This window comes from Etheostoma cragini, chromosome 3 (genome assembly GCF_013103735.1).
Source record: "Etheostoma cragini isolate CJK2018 chromosome 3, CSU_Ecrag_1.0, whole genome shotgun sequence".
Taxonomy (NCBI): Eukaryota; Metazoa; Chordata; class Actinopteri; order Perciformes; family Percidae; genus Etheostoma; species Etheostoma cragini.
Window position 1 is genome coordinate 4,514,346 of NC_048409.1, and position 14,776 is coordinate 4,529,121.

A 14,776-nucleotide genomic window follows, 5' to 3' on the forward strand; every position below is an offset into this window, starting at 1 on the left:
CACAGAATTGTTAATTGTGTGAATTGTTTCCAGTGGTTTACAGTGAGAACAATTTGAATTCATAATCCTGAAATGAATGAACAGTTTATAGCTAAGTATAAATGTTTTGTATGGCCTTGCACCTCTCTTTATAGAAGTCCTCATAAATAGCATTTGAACATAAAAGGGACTGATGCTCAATTGGATCAATACATCTGATTTTGAGTCAAACATTTTTAGGAAATTCTTGGTAAGCAGTATGAAGGATATATCAGCCATTCCACTGACACTGCCTAATAACAGCTTCAAGCTAAAACATGTGTTGCATCACAAAACATACAATTTATTGGAAAATTATTTATTTGCAGACCACGCTGTGCTTCTGGTCTATGTTACAAATACTTACAGCACATTTCTTTTTTAACAGTAACCGTTCCCAAAACATCCAAATGGTATATTTATAGGTAATACATATGTATATACATACATACATACATGTGCATGAAAAAAAGCTCAGAACACACTCAAAGCATTAGAGTGGAATAAAAGAACCACAGTACATTAATACAGTGTTAAACCTAAATCAGCAGGTAAATTGTGCACTGGAAAAAAAAGCATACTTGGGGTAAACATTTCATGAAGGTATTATATCACAGGTTGCATAGAATTGTTTTCAATTTCAAAATAAAACTGCAAATAAACGTGACATTTAGCAAGTAGTGACTATGAAGTTAGTGTCTAGCATAGGGGCGGCTGTGGTAGAGCGGTCATCTGCCAATTGGAAGGTTGGCGGTTCGATCCCTGGCCCTGCAGTTCCATGTTGAAGTGTCCTTGGGCCCATGTGTAAATGTGTCTGAGTCTGATGAGTTGTACGGCAGCCTCGACCACAGTGTGTGAATGGTGAATGGATCCTGTACTACATAAAAGCACTTTGAATACTTAGTATGAGGTTATAAGATTTTATGGTAATCCTGTGCCTGGATCTGGAAAAAAACAGCAACAAAAAAACACATGGAAAGTTTTGATCTTCATCTTCTGTGCACATTCACAAAGTTCTAATGCAAACATGGCACATAAATGTATTCTATTTGAAAATCCCAATAACACACAAGTTAGTCAGTTTCTAAACCAAGGTTAAAATTAAAGCAAAATTAAAAAGGGAGAAGAAAGGATATATGATTTATGTCTGCACTAAATAACAAGCATTGAAAAATAAATAAATACATTTCAAACTAATGAGTCAGGGAGAGGAGAACAGTTCTGACGGCAATGATGATGGTTGAGGGTAAAACACGTCATTCCCTTTAAAGGTCCCATGACATGAAGATTTCCCTTTATGAGTTTTCTTTTATTATTAATAGGTATTTCTCCAGCCTGCCTTTGGTCCCCTAGTGGCTAGAAATGGTGATAGATGTAAACCAAGCCCTGGGTATCCTGCTCTGCCTTTGAGAAAATGACGCTCAGATGGGCCGATCTGGAATCTAGCTCCTTATGAGGTCATAAGGGGCAAGGTTACCTCCCCTTTCTCTGCTTTGGCCGCCCAGTGATATTGGGCCCCCCATGATAGAGAGACATCATGGCTTTCAAACGAGCAAAGTGGCAGTTGGTGAAGGCCACAACCCTAGCCTCCACAGGCCCCCCCCTCCTCCTCAATAGCTACAGACAAAAAAATGGCACGTACTAAAGAAAGCTCATTGTGGGACTGGCTCTAGTGGCTGTAATTCTGCACCAAGGCTGAATTTTGGGAAAAAGTCTTCAGATACAGTATTAGGTAACCACTAGGTCTATATAAAAGCATCCAAAGAGCACCATGTCATGGGACCTTTAAGTGAAACCTGCTAAACCTGTTAGACGATATTTTGAGGTTTAAAAAAAAAAAAGGTAACAGCACAACGCCGTGTTGTGAGAGGAATCTGGAGTCCCAGCCATCGCAACTAAGCTGCAGGAGTCTACACTTAGAAATAAAGCATACCTTTGATCGAAAATAGTTCCTGTTGGAAATAGTGGACCTGAAACTACTACAATAGAACACTATACATTGCAGACCAGCTGTCTTAAAAGTCAATCCAATACTACACACTCTACCAGTTTCCCTTCTCTTATTTGCTGAAGTGCCATGTGGTAATTACTAGGTCTTAAAATCCAGTGTTTCAACAACTAAATATTAGGGGGGGATTTAACAATAAGAATTGGCCATTTATAAATATTATGTTTCATGGGATACACTAAATCTCAAACTGCCTGAAATGCAGTAGACACATTTGTCACGGTCCCATTCAAATCAGCATTCAGACTTTTTTTTTACAATGTCAAACAGTCTCAAAATACCAAACTAAATGCATGCAAAAACATGAGCACACTGTGAATTTTTTTTTCTTGCACGGATGTCTTAATGTCTTACAGATTACACAGGACAAAACGTAACAAACATCATAAAACGTCGAGAAAGTGTGACTTCTTAGGCACGCACTGAATCTAAGTACAGGTCTCTATAAGAACAGACATGTTTACCCAGTGTAAGCATGGACAGTGTCTAGATGCAGCAAATCAAACTTACAAAGCCCATTGTTTACAACTACTACAGTATGCAAAATATCCCCCTGCTCTTCATTTACTCAATAAAACACCAAATGCCATTGAAGTTAAGAGGCATCTTCTGTAGCACCTTTGGAAATGTAATAACACAGGTTATTTTTTTTTTTGGATCAAGTGGCATTAAAAGTAAATCAATAAGTGAGTGGTGACGACTTGATGACCAGTGCCTTGAAACAGCTGCTAACAAAGCTTGTCTCCTAGTTATTGTCCGGACCACTCCCTGGCTGTGATAGGGACGCAGTATTTCAAGTAGTATTTCTGAACAGAATCAAAGCTCTTGTTGCGTGTGTTGCTTCACACCATAGACTGGTAATATTAATGGTGTCTCCCCCTGCTGGAATTCAGATAGAATGCAGGTTTAAGGAGTTTCCCCCTGCAGGAATTTAGACACAATGCAGGTTTAAGAAGTCTCCCCCTGCAGGAATTTAGACAGAATGCAGTTTTAAGGAGTTTCCCCCTGTAGGAATTTAGACAGAATGCAGGTTTAAGGAGTCTCCCCCTGCTGGAATTCAGATAGAATGCAGGTTTAAGGAGTCTCCCCCTGCAGGAATTTAGACAGAATGCAGGTTTAAAGAGTCTCTATCTGCGGGAATTCAGATAGAATGCAGGTTTAAGGAGTGTCCCCCTGCTGGAATTCAGATAGAATGCAGGTTTAAGGAGTGTCCCCCTGCTGGAACTCAGATAGAATTCAGGTTTAAGGAGTCTACCCCTGCTGAAATTCAAATAGAATGCAGGTTTAAGGAGTCTCCCCCTGCTGAAATTCAGATAGAATGCAGGTTTAAGGAGTCTCCCCCTGCTGAAATTCAGATAGAATGCAGGTTTAAGGAGTCTCCCCCTGCTGGAACTCAGATAGAATGCAGGTTTAAGGAGCCTCCCACTGCTGAAATTCAGATGGAGTGCAGGTTTAAGGAGTCTCTCCCTGCTGAAATTCAGATAGAATGCAGGTTTAAGGCACTTCCGTATTTGAAGCACTTTGCCGAACCGGATGCTTTGTCCATTAATATTAAACAGTCTATGCTTCACACACAATCTTTGTCTTTTTATCTAAATGTGAGGCACTTGCAAAACAAAAATATTAACTAAAGACTCTCAATTGTCATTGTGTTTGTTAGACCTCGGAGCTGTCACTAAGGGTTTGTGTCACCATGGGCTCTGCGCTGATGGAGCTCTCGGGTACGCCTTTCTTCTCTCGCTTAGACCGGACCAGTAACACCACCACGATGACGACGAGCACCGTGAGGAGCAGCCCGACAAAGACGCCGATGATCAACACTAGTCCGTCGTCACCGCTCTCTCTCTGGTTGAGCTCACGCGGGTGGACTCCTCTGGTGAAGATCTCCCTCTCTGGGCTGGTCCTCTGCTGGCTGCTGCGGTCCAGCGCGATGTGGAGCATGTTGGTGCCACGGTTGTTGCTCAGACCAATGTCCTCTATTATGTCTGGCACGTCGTTGGCTGATCTCCTGCTGCGATGCTGACCCTTTGGAAGCAAATCTGAGTGCTGGCTCATCACATGGTACTCCAGGCTTCTCTTCCCTATGCCACGGTTAGCGTTGTCTCGAGAACGGACAGTGTAGATGGTGTGAATGTACCACTCTCTCCCTGCAGAAACCTGGAGAAAAGCAACATTGTGTTATTGTTTTGTTTTTAGTTTTTTTTAAATGATACCTGTGGGTCATTTTTATGGACACTTTTGTCACTGTTATGGCTTCACATGACTGGATGACTTGCCTTTAACTGCATTATCTCACACATCCCACAGTAAAATGTTACATGGTAACCTGGATCAACGGATCAAGTACTTTTCCAGGATAAAACCTGGAATTTGATGGCGCTCTCCTTCCACTCTGTGTTGCCGTTCTCAAACTCTCTTTCTCTCTGCTTCCGCAAACAACAACGACCTTTAAGCTAGCAATCCACACGGTGATCCATCCAATCACAGCTTTTCAAGAAAATGTGAATGGTGCAAGGCCGGCCTACTTGGTTCTTTCTGTGAATGATTGTAAAGATTTATTTGTAAATTTTTACTTTCAAGCTGGAACTTTTGGGAGCGATTGGTGGGAATGCTGTGGGCGAAGTACACACAATGATGAACTGGTAAGAGCAAACGAGGTGTAACCATGCATCAAGCTCATTTAAATTGCTCACGTTGCTGTATTGTGTCAACAGTTAACTTCATTTAAAGGCATTGTAGGTAGGATCGTGAAGATCTACGACTTAGCCAAAAGAATTGAACATCAACAACTTCTCAGCCCCTCCCTTTCATTCTTTGTTCTTCTTTTCTTGTTTTAAGTCTTAGTTACTCTGCCTCTTGCACTTATACAGTATAAGTGTAGCACTATATACTTCAATCACTGTTTTGTCATTAACTTACGCTGTTGTTCCGTTTCATCGTTGATCTGCATCTGCCTGACCATGTCAAGCTCAATATTGTTTTGGTCTTTATTTAGTCTTTATTTGGTCATTAGTCTTCATTTCTTGTGGCACAGCGTTGCACCATCTTTGTTTTCTTTTTCAACTAATGTGCAGAATTTCACAACAAGCCCCTCCATTGCTTCCTTCCTTCTTTCCTTCAGTTATTCAAACATCAATGGTTACTCTCCGCTTTCTGAGGAAGGTAACAGTCACTTTGCGTGACTCTTGTACTGACCTGGAAGAGAGCTGAGGAATCAATTCTGAACCCATCTGACCCGGGTTGTCTCGCTAGTGCTAACGCGCCGGGGTCATCCACCGCCAGGAAGGCGTTGAAAGCTACACTGCCAAATGATCGGGCCTGGGTCTCTGGCTGGGCTTTGTCCTGGAGCGAGAAAATGACACAGGAAGGAATCATTTTCGGTTTGAATGGACACAAAGAACATGGGACATGATGACAGATACCATTATGGTACTTACAATTATCTTGAATCTGTAGAGTAGTGATGGAGCATCCGCCAGACAGCCAAACTCAAAGTTGCTGGGGTTGTATTTAGGGACATATCCATCAGCTCCAGTACACAGAAACACTTTCTCTATGTTACAAATAAAGGAGTCGCCCAAGTTCTGCACTGGATCCACCATCACTCTGCCGTAAATTGTATCCCCTGAGGGAAGAGAAATACTGTTTTCATCACTGCAAAACACATGTTACTCATAACGTGCACAAATGTGATGGTGTAATTAAAAGTTGTAATACAAAAGATTTCATTATGTACACTTACGCAGATATCTCAAATGATATTATTTTGCTCATACACTATTGGGAACAATATTAAAATCCCAGCTTAAACTACTATCTTGATTTTGGATGGCAGCTTCGAAAAGTTTCAAGATCTTGTTGAGAGAAATAAACTTCAGGCTCTTATAAATAGCTTCTTTTGGGAAAAGACATGGAAGTGGTGAAATGGTCAAAATTACACTTCGTGGAACCCTGATTTTCATTTCAACGTTATGCTGTTGGGTCAGGAATAATAATGGGGAACATTTCTGATAAATCAACAGAAATATTCATCACACAGGGCGTTCTTTTTAGCTCTGTAGAATAATCTGTAGGAGGAGCTAAGCCATGAAAAACATCCATAACCATCCATCCAGCCATTGTGTTTTTTTGTCATCCACAAACCTTTTAGAGCAGTAGAGACATTTTCTGACTGCATGTTATTGCCTTACCCTGTGAGAAGGCAGTATCGCTCTCCTGTCCGAAGCCCATGGAGCCGTCTGACAGCCAGAGCATCCGCTTCGAGAGTAAGATCATCTGCGTGTTCAGACTGAACTCAGCCGCCACGGGGTCGCTAACCTAGAAACACACATACAACAGACACACACACACAAACCATATTTAGAGACAAAGCCAAGCAAAGTTACCAATATAGACAGCACATACAGTTAACATGATCTGATCAATTGGAATATGATACAATGCTCAAAAGTCTTTATTCACTATCTTGCTTGCATTTGCAAATACTTCCAACACTCTCAATATTCATATTCTGGAAAACCAGACCAACCCCTTTGTAAAGCTGTAACCAGCAAGGTGCTCACTTTTCTACATATTATGTAATTATCAGTGGGGGACTTTCTTTACTTTTTAAACTTTTAGTCAGATAAAATAAGAAATGTGTCACATTGTCTTTATTTCTGGCACTTAATAATGATTTTAGCCAGGAATGATCACTATAGATGGCGATTGGATGCTGGGTTGGTTATATGTTCGCGTCAGCATCAGGAGCTGGACATGTTGCACTGCAGGTGTCGCTAAATGGATTTAAATGGGGATGTTGATTAGAGATGTGTTCCTGTCAGCGTGACTGAGAGTTGCAGTGTTATAAATACTTGATGTACCAGGAGGGAGTTTCCTCTCCGATTTTTCAAGTGATGTGATAACAGAGAGTGGCAAGAAAAACACATGACTGAATAGGAGCCAAGAAGTGTGGCTTACAGGAAGTAATGAACGAAGGAGAATTAAAAAAGTTACATTTAGGTTGACAAGTCTTTCATTAACCCCTTCATTCATTACTTCCTGTATGTTACCCAGTGATTCAACAGTGTCAGGGAAGAAAATACATGACTGAATAGGAGCCAAGAGGTGTGGCTTACAGAAAGTAATGAATGGAGAAGCAATGAATGGAGAAGTAATGTAAAAAGTTACATTTAGGTTCACAAGTCTTTCATTAATTCACCCACTCCTTCATTTATTACTTCCTGTAAGAGACTTTTTGGTTAATATTTTTTTTCCACTGTCCATTAGACAAAAGGTATTAAAAACAGGAGGTAGTGTGTCAGGTGTGGCTGACTCTGGGACTCTCAAACTGGTTTTGGACCATGCAGTGATGACAGTAGTAGTTTTGAGTGTCTGTGATTGGAAAAAACCCATAAACAAATAAACTGGCTGTATTGTTGATTACGAACAATAAGGAATAAAACAGCCTTTGTGTTGAAAACCCTGGACACTTCACCATGTGTTGCACACATTTAAAAAAATAGGCTATGACTCACCAACAGGGGTGGCCTTTCTTTTGTTAGTAAAGGCTCACTAAATTACTTCCTGTAATCCACACAGCTTGGCTTCATTTTCAAATGTACAGCAGTAGTCTATATTCAAAGAAGCCTTGACTTAATCAATCCACCTTAAATTCTTAAGTACCGTCAGTGAAGCTGACATTTGTTTTAAACTATCTTAAATGTGCTCTAAGCGATGTCATGAGTTTTTTAGGCTACAACCTTTTTTGACACACGCTGCAAACATCTCCTCACTATCTGCTAGCTGTGTGTCCCCTGAACACATGCAAGAAGGAGTTGGTTGAGCCATCACCACAGCAGCGTTTGCACGAAGGCTTCCACAATGCAAATTCATGACTCAACCAACTCTTTCTTGTTGGTTATTGGCAGGAACACTGTGTGTTATGGTTCATGGTGCAGGTTGGTGCAGTTTGTTTTCGCCACCATTTGTGGAGCCTGGGCTGTCTACAGGGGCCGCGTTTCTTTTACGGTGTGTTCAGGGGACAGGCAGCTAGCAGATAGTGAAGAGATGTTTTTACAGTGTGTTCTGGAGACAGACAGCTAGCAGATGGTGAGGAGATCATATGTTTAAATTTGGAGTTTTGGGCTATTTTGCTTCCATAACATGTCTTCTTTCAGACTGGTGGAAGAAAACATCTCAAATACACATGCCAGGGTTTATTTTACTACACTTTGTCTCCTTGCTCATGTAGATTTCTCCTAAATTCACCAAATGTTAGTATTACATAACTCTTTATTGGCACATTTTTAATGAAAATTTCAGAAAACTTGAACAAAGAAAAACCTTGTCTTTATGTGAATAAACTGGTAAAGATTAATGGTGATACCTATTGAAAAAGAGATCCATAATTCCCTCTTCAAAGTCTTTGACTCTAACATGTCAACAAAACGAAGAATTTTTAACCTGGATTTATTCAATGTCCACATTTCTGTTCAGTAAATTTATGCAAATGAGTGCATATTTAGCAAAACAGTGCCTCAGTTGCACATTTAAACACATTTTAGAAAATTTGTAATACAAAAAAAATATGGTCGTTATGTAAGAAATCTGACTTTTCAAAAATGTTCTCTCTTAGTCTTGGTATCACACAATCCCTTGAATTGTACTAATCAGGCTTGAAACGTAATCTGATTGTTAAAAAATGGCAGAGCCTCACTGTGTATCTTTAAGTTCATGTTAAATCTAGAAAACAATATGCTCCATTTATTTTTGAATGCTAGTTGTGCTGACTACGTTTCCTCCCGAGGATCAACAAACCCTTAAGACTTTTCCCTCTGTAATTTTAGACAAGACAAGGTCACCTGCTGAAAGCGGATGTCCATGTCGAAGGTAAGAGGCTCTCTGGGGTTGCAGACAGGAGGGATGGTGTACTCCAGGCTGGGAGGGGATGTGCAGGGGATCAGCTTCACTGTGTACGTGCCAGAGTAGTCCCGCACCTGAGAAGGGAAATTATTTTTTCTTAGAATTCGGTGTAAAAAAAAAAAAAAAAAAACTCGGGGGAGAATTTTTTTCACTCACAGCAAAATCTGAGACAAATGTCCACTGCTGGATGGGCTGGTTGTAGGTTGGCTCATTCCTCACGAGACTGAGGTTAAAGGTCAACCCAGGGTGGTCTGGACACATGACCATGGAGGTGAGTGGTGAAGCTGTGGGAAAGTACATCAGTTAAAGAATACGTAGATTCAAATAGCTTTGTCCATTCAAATACAGTTGCAAGTTGAAATACTTGAAAAAGACATAACTGACAGACCATCAATTTTAACTCGTGAAAAATACGATTTTATATGTCTTGAAATGCATTACCACAGGTACAAGCTGAGTAAAATATCTCCTACACTAAACATAGTCTATCACTTTCAACAATTATTTTTGTTATAAACAATTAAGACTTGCTATACAGCAGCATATTATGTACAATCATATTAAAAATGTTATATATATTATGTTATATATATTATATGGCAACCTGTACCTGCATGAGCAAACACAAACAGGCCTCTGAATCGAGCCTCAGTGCGGAAGTTGACTACTAGTCGTCCCTGGCCATTTATACGCATGCTGGTTGGGTACATAGCACCTGCAAAGACAATCAGTTTAGTCAACATAACACATTTTTAAACAGTCGTCAATTTCATATCACAAATCCACTGCTCAAGTCTTACCTTGTAGCTCAGCCTCTGGTGGGCTACCGATACCGTCCCTCCATAAGATGGCAGTGTCGTACACAAAAGTGAGCCTCAGCTCCGACTGCAAGTCAAAGTGCTGCCATCCTCCTGCTCCCACAGGGGAGTGGAAGACATAGGACACGTGGAGCGGGACTCGTAGGGTCACATAGGACTGGACCAGATTCAACACCTGTGTGAGAGTAAAAACCATGAAATCATATTTCACAGATTTATTTAGCCCTGTTATTAAGGTGTGAGGAGGAAAACAGCAAGACAGCCTGAATAAACTGCATGTACAATTCCTCTGAAGGTAAACAACAATTTTCTACCATTGTGGCTGATTTAAGCAAGGTCAGGTCTGAATAGTGCATCAGTCCACGGATTAAATGGACTTGGTGACACACGTATTAGCAAACCCAAAGCACACTTTCCTAGGACATCACGCCGAAAAGGGTAACTTCAACTAGGCGTCAGTACACTTGATGTTCCATACATCCTGAAGGAAGTGCAATACCTCTGGAGATAAACAGTCTATCATTATGGCTTATTTGAGTTCTGTTGTGAACAATGCTTCAGTCCACGGGTTGATCGGAATTGGCGAAGCATGTGTTACACAACTTCAAGTAGGCTTCAGTAGTTCCCATTATGATGATATAAGTGGTCATGGAGTCTAACAAAGTACTGCAGGTATTTTCAATTTCACATTTCTAGCTCTAATCTTTTGCTGTAATTGGTTAGTTTGGGGATATTGAATTGCTCCAAACTTCCCATCTCTAAGCTGCCCTACAATGGTTAAAGGATTCCAAGTGGTGAAAGCGAAGTGGTCAGAGGGAGAAGTCTCTGTTATCTGTACTTTGTACTCTGACCTGTGAGAGCCTGCGCCGGCTCTGTGTTCATGTGGCGACGTGCCTACGCCTCTAGGCGCTGAGGGATCAGGCAAATGATTTGCAGACTGGCCTTCCGACACATCCTGCTAGGCCTTAATGAATTCCTATGGTCCTGTTAAGCTTGGGCACTAAGCCCTTCTCTGTGACACGACACTGGCCCCCGGCCTGCACAGAGCTGTCTTCACCACTTAGAGGAGCACTCAGGTCACAGGGCACCCAAAACAAAAGACCCCTTCTTTTCATACTTTTCTTACATATCCTAAAACTGAACCTGTGATGTCTATCCATGTGGCCTTTTGCTCTGTTCAGTAACACTGACAGTTTGTGAAAATGGTCATGTTATTTTTAATCTATTGATTCGTGTAAACAGAGACGTTTGTCATTTTTTTGTAGTGGTGAGCACGAACTTTAATCTAATGTATTTCAAGTTCTCTATACGGAGGTTGGGTTTAAGAAACGAACAACAGGGAAATTAGACGCCACACAGGGGAAACGGCCACTGTCTTTGGGCTTACGGGAAAACGGGACGGTTGGGTTCAGGAAAAGAAAAACAGGGAAATGAGACAGTCATGTTGGACGCGTCCACCTCCCCAACTAACCTCTCTGCGCGGATTTTTGGCTTTTCACACGCCTCGCTACTGTAGTCGTGCCGTGATCACGAAACATGCTTCCCATTCAAATACATGATTTGTACACAAATCAATAGATTAAATAAGGTGACCATTTCCCAAACTGCCGTGAGACTAAGTTCTCAGTAACCATACAGTTCTTTGCACAACCTGAATGAATGCCATTGCCCCTTCCTTTAAAAAAACAACAATAGGGACAAGAAGACTTTTTTAAAAATTATTATTATTGTGATCTTCAGGCATGACTTATGTCTAAGTCGGGTCAGCAACTTCATGCACGAGTGCCACCACTTGGCACACGATGGCTCAACCAATGGCACACATGCATCAAGTGTGCAAGAGTGGTTTTTGGAAATGTTCCCCTCTGCATGCCATATGACCTCTTTCCCAGCCACTGGCAGGAGCACAGCCTGATTTTTACATATCAGGCTGGTAGTATGATTGACTTTTTCCCAATTTCGCGAAGACCCGCCCTACTCGGCCTCTGATTGGTTAATACTTGTTGCCCTCTTCACAGAATGCGGCACAAAAAAAGATACCACTTCCTGATGGGATTCCGTGGATGATGACAGGTTGCCGACCCCCCGCAAGTATTCAGAGGGTCAAAGCCATTCATCGCTTTTCCAACTTTGCATTATATATATATATATATACAGTATATATACTTTTTTTTTAGAAATGATTTGATTATCAATGTGGTCAGTATGTGAAGTGCTCACCATTAACGTGTATTAATGATTTGACCACAAGGAAAAGTTCATATTGTTGTGCATGCAGCAGTCTTGCTTACTCGTAAAGACATGCGTATTAATGCCCAATTCTCATTTACATCATGTAGCTACAAGTCCACTTGTTGAGAAAGATCGTTATCACCTGGGTGCTGTCTTTGTTATTAAATGAACCTGAAGCCAGGTAAAATGAGAAACTCTCATTAAAATAACAAACCAATATACACTATACGTTCCTATTTCTGTATTTCTACTGAGACAAAATATGCGAACAAGTGCTGTAGGGCTTGAATTAATAATCCTCAGTGGGGAGCGTAGCGGTGGGTTTTCACCACGCAGTGCCTTGTGCACTTTTACGACCTTTATAACACTCTACCCTAATTAACGGCAAGTCACCTAACAGTGGGTTTCCAAGGTGAATGCAAATGTTGAAGTCTGCAAGGTTTGAGTGTCAGGAGGACGCAGAGGGCTTTAAGATTTTCTTCCTTCCAGCTCCACAATTAACAACTGCTGCTAATATGAGCACATTGTACACGTAGCGGAACAGGCTAATGCAGATTGTTATGAGGCTGCTGGTTCTTGACTTGCCGTTTTGAAAAGGCAAGTAACAAGGAGTTGAAGAGAGCAGGGTGTCGGGTTAGTCATTGCTACAGGCTAACGCGGGTCTCCAGACAATAATAGATAACTCCACAGGCGTGTGTTTACTTTAGGATCTTTAAAGCAACACCAAGTAGGCAGAAGCAGGGTTTTAATATGCCTGTAAATGATTGATTGGGATTGAAAATCCAGGTGGATTTTGAAAAGAAAATGGGGCCGGAAAAGACCAGAAACTTCTGAGTCTACATTCCTATTCTCAAGGTAGTCTGCTGCTTTACTGAACTCGTTGCTCCTCACGTCTAGAGACGACAAAAGGGGTCAGAGGTGAGCTAAAGCTCAAAGGTGGGGGTGCTTACCTGCCCATCAGTCCCGATGGTGCCTCCACAGTCACTGAGCAGCTCAGACATGTCGTAGTAGCTGGTAAATTCCCATAAACACGCCTCCAAGTTGAGATTTCTGTAGAACCGTAGTGTACTGGATCCCCTGAGGGAAGTGCTGTATTGGTAAGAGGCTGCCTCACCGATCACTTCCGGATTTTTGGTGGCTTCAGTGAGGAAGCCGTTGCGAGTCTTGACCTCGGTGTAGTCCAACAAATTGGAGCAACGATGGTTGCCAACACGGGTGCCGTCGGGGCTCAGCGTGAGCTCGAAGTTGGACAGGGCTCGGGTGGACACTACAGGCAACATACCTGAGGGAGGAAACACATATGGCAGGAAGATCAGTTCAATTGCTAACATGGAATGGTCAAATCTGAAGTAACATTTTCAAAACTCTAGCCTTTCAGCGAAACCAAAGTCTATGTGGACCAAACTGTGACAACTTTTTTGTTGCTTTTACGCAAAATGCATTCAGTGACCACATTTCCCAAAATCTATGAACCCTATGAACCTTGTTCCATGTACTACAGTCAATAAAGCAAAAAGGTATTTTCTTATTCTTTAATGAAGTATGGATTTAAGTGAAAAATCATTCAGTCAGTGTGTTACAGCGTTTGCTTTCTGAGTGAGAGGTGTTGCCAGTGTTTTGGTCCAACGGGCTTATTTTGAGACAGGTGTAAAGTGTTGGCTTAAGTGAGTTTTGGAGGTGAGCTTAACTGTTTTAGATACAGATTTAGTTTAATTGGCCAAGATACATGGGGGTTATGGTGACTGTGTGATGAAGAGTTTTGAAAAGTGGCTTCATTCTTTATGAATATTTGATAATGACTACTGTAAATTGTAAAAGATGTTTGTTAATGAATAACATACGAGACTAAGACTTTCTCGTCCCTGCTCGAGAGGGGTTTTAAACCAACAACCTTCGTCCAAGGGATATTTCCACTGATGACAACAATTCTGGACATTTAATCTGCTGTTCTCACCATCAATGTGGGGCATGGTGACGGTTAGTTTGATGAGGTTGGGGTGATCTGTGTCTTCTGTTCCAGTGTAGCGCAGCTTGGCAGAGAAGGGCTCAGCCCCCACTGTGCCTGCAACACGAGGCTGGCACATTCCTGCAACCACGCCGTACACAAACAAACATCAAACGTTTTGTTCCCCCTAACTATCCTCCACAGAAGATTCTTTCATGTTTCAATTCGGAAAAGCAAAATGCAGCCAGCAGCAACTTATTGCCTTTTCCATGAGAGAGAATAAACACTTCAAGCTAGAGAGTGAGAGGCACTCACCCTCGTCCATGCTGATGGACACTATAGGGCTACTGAGCTCCAGACCCTCATCCCCATTAGTGTTCACGCCCCTGGCGGCACACTGGACCCTAGAGCCAGCCTGAAAGTAGACTGAATCCAGAGTAATGAGCTTGGAGGAGGTGAAGAAGGTATTAAAGTCGACTTCCCTCATTGGGCTAGTGACGCCATCGGGGCCGGTGGGGGCGCTGACGAGCCATCGGTAACGAGTCAGAGTGTTGTTGATATTCTCGCTTACACAGATGGAGCCTGTTTTGTCATAGTCTGGGTACTTGGGGTTACAGGCCTGGAGAAGAGAGAGAAGAAATTGTGCTTGTGAGTGAAATGCGCCCAGAAAATTACTGCATTACACTTGATGATATCTAACAGTAGCTGATAATTAAGCAAAGTGGGCACGTCAGCAAACACTACCTCTTTAACAGTATTTACCTGTAAAGCTGCACTGACAAGAAAGTCTTGCTTAATGAATCATTGGCAGAGTAAATGACATTTGCTGAAAGCATGCTACTAAGTATTTAT

At 41.7% G+C, this 14,776-nt stretch overlaps 1 protein-coding gene and 2 long non-coding RNA genes across 3 annotated transcripts in view; 1 reads left to right on the plus strand and 2 right to left on the minus strand.

Moving 5' to 3' along the window:
- Window positions 1–1,208: 1,208 nt before the first annotated feature.
- LOC117941629 lies at window positions 1,209–3,148 on the minus strand. The gene is made up of 2 exons (XR_004655934.1): window positions 1,802–3,148; window positions 1,209–1,281 (listed from the first exon to the last, which is right to left on the minus strand). It is a non-coding gene; the product is annotated as an uncharacterized LOC117941629 (long non-coding RNA).
- A 463-nt stretch (window positions 3,149–3,611) lies between these two features.
- The window catches only part of frem2b (FRAS1 related extracellular matrix 2b), a 61,682-nt gene continuing 50,517 nt past the window's right edge, over window positions 3,612–14,776 (minus strand). Inside the window, exons 14-24 of the mRNA XM_034866153.1 lie at window positions 14,240–14,543; window positions 13,934–14,065; window positions 12,930–13,261; window positions 9,730–9,922; window positions 9,540–9,644; window positions 9,086–9,213; window positions 8,869–9,003; window positions 6,217–6,343; window positions 5,464–5,651; window positions 5,222–5,368; window positions 3,612–4,183 (exon numbers count right to left, since the gene is read on the minus strand). Coding sequence (XP_034722044.1) covers window positions 3,683–4,183; window positions 5,222–5,368; window positions 5,464–5,651; window positions 6,217–6,343; window positions 8,869–9,003; window positions 9,086–9,213; window positions 9,540–9,644; window positions 9,730–9,922; window positions 12,930–13,261; window positions 13,934–14,065; window positions 14,240–14,543 — 2,292 coding nt within the window. The 3' untranslated portion in view covers window positions 3,612–3,682. The remainder of the gene's footprint in view (window positions 4,184–5,221; window positions 5,369–5,463; window positions 5,652–6,216; window positions 6,344–8,868; window positions 9,004–9,085; window positions 9,214–9,539; window positions 9,645–9,729; window positions 9,923–12,929; window positions 13,262–13,933; window positions 14,066–14,239; window positions 14,544–14,776) is intronic.
- Window positions 7,327–14,776, plus strand: part of LOC117941632 — a 29,077-nt gene continuing 21,627 nt past the window's right edge. The window contains exons 1-2 of the long non-coding RNA XR_004655937.1: window positions 7,327–7,382; window positions 8,854–8,896. This is a non-coding gene — a long non-coding RNA (uncharacterized LOC117941632). The remainder of the gene's footprint in view (window positions 7,383–8,853; window positions 8,897–14,776) is intronic.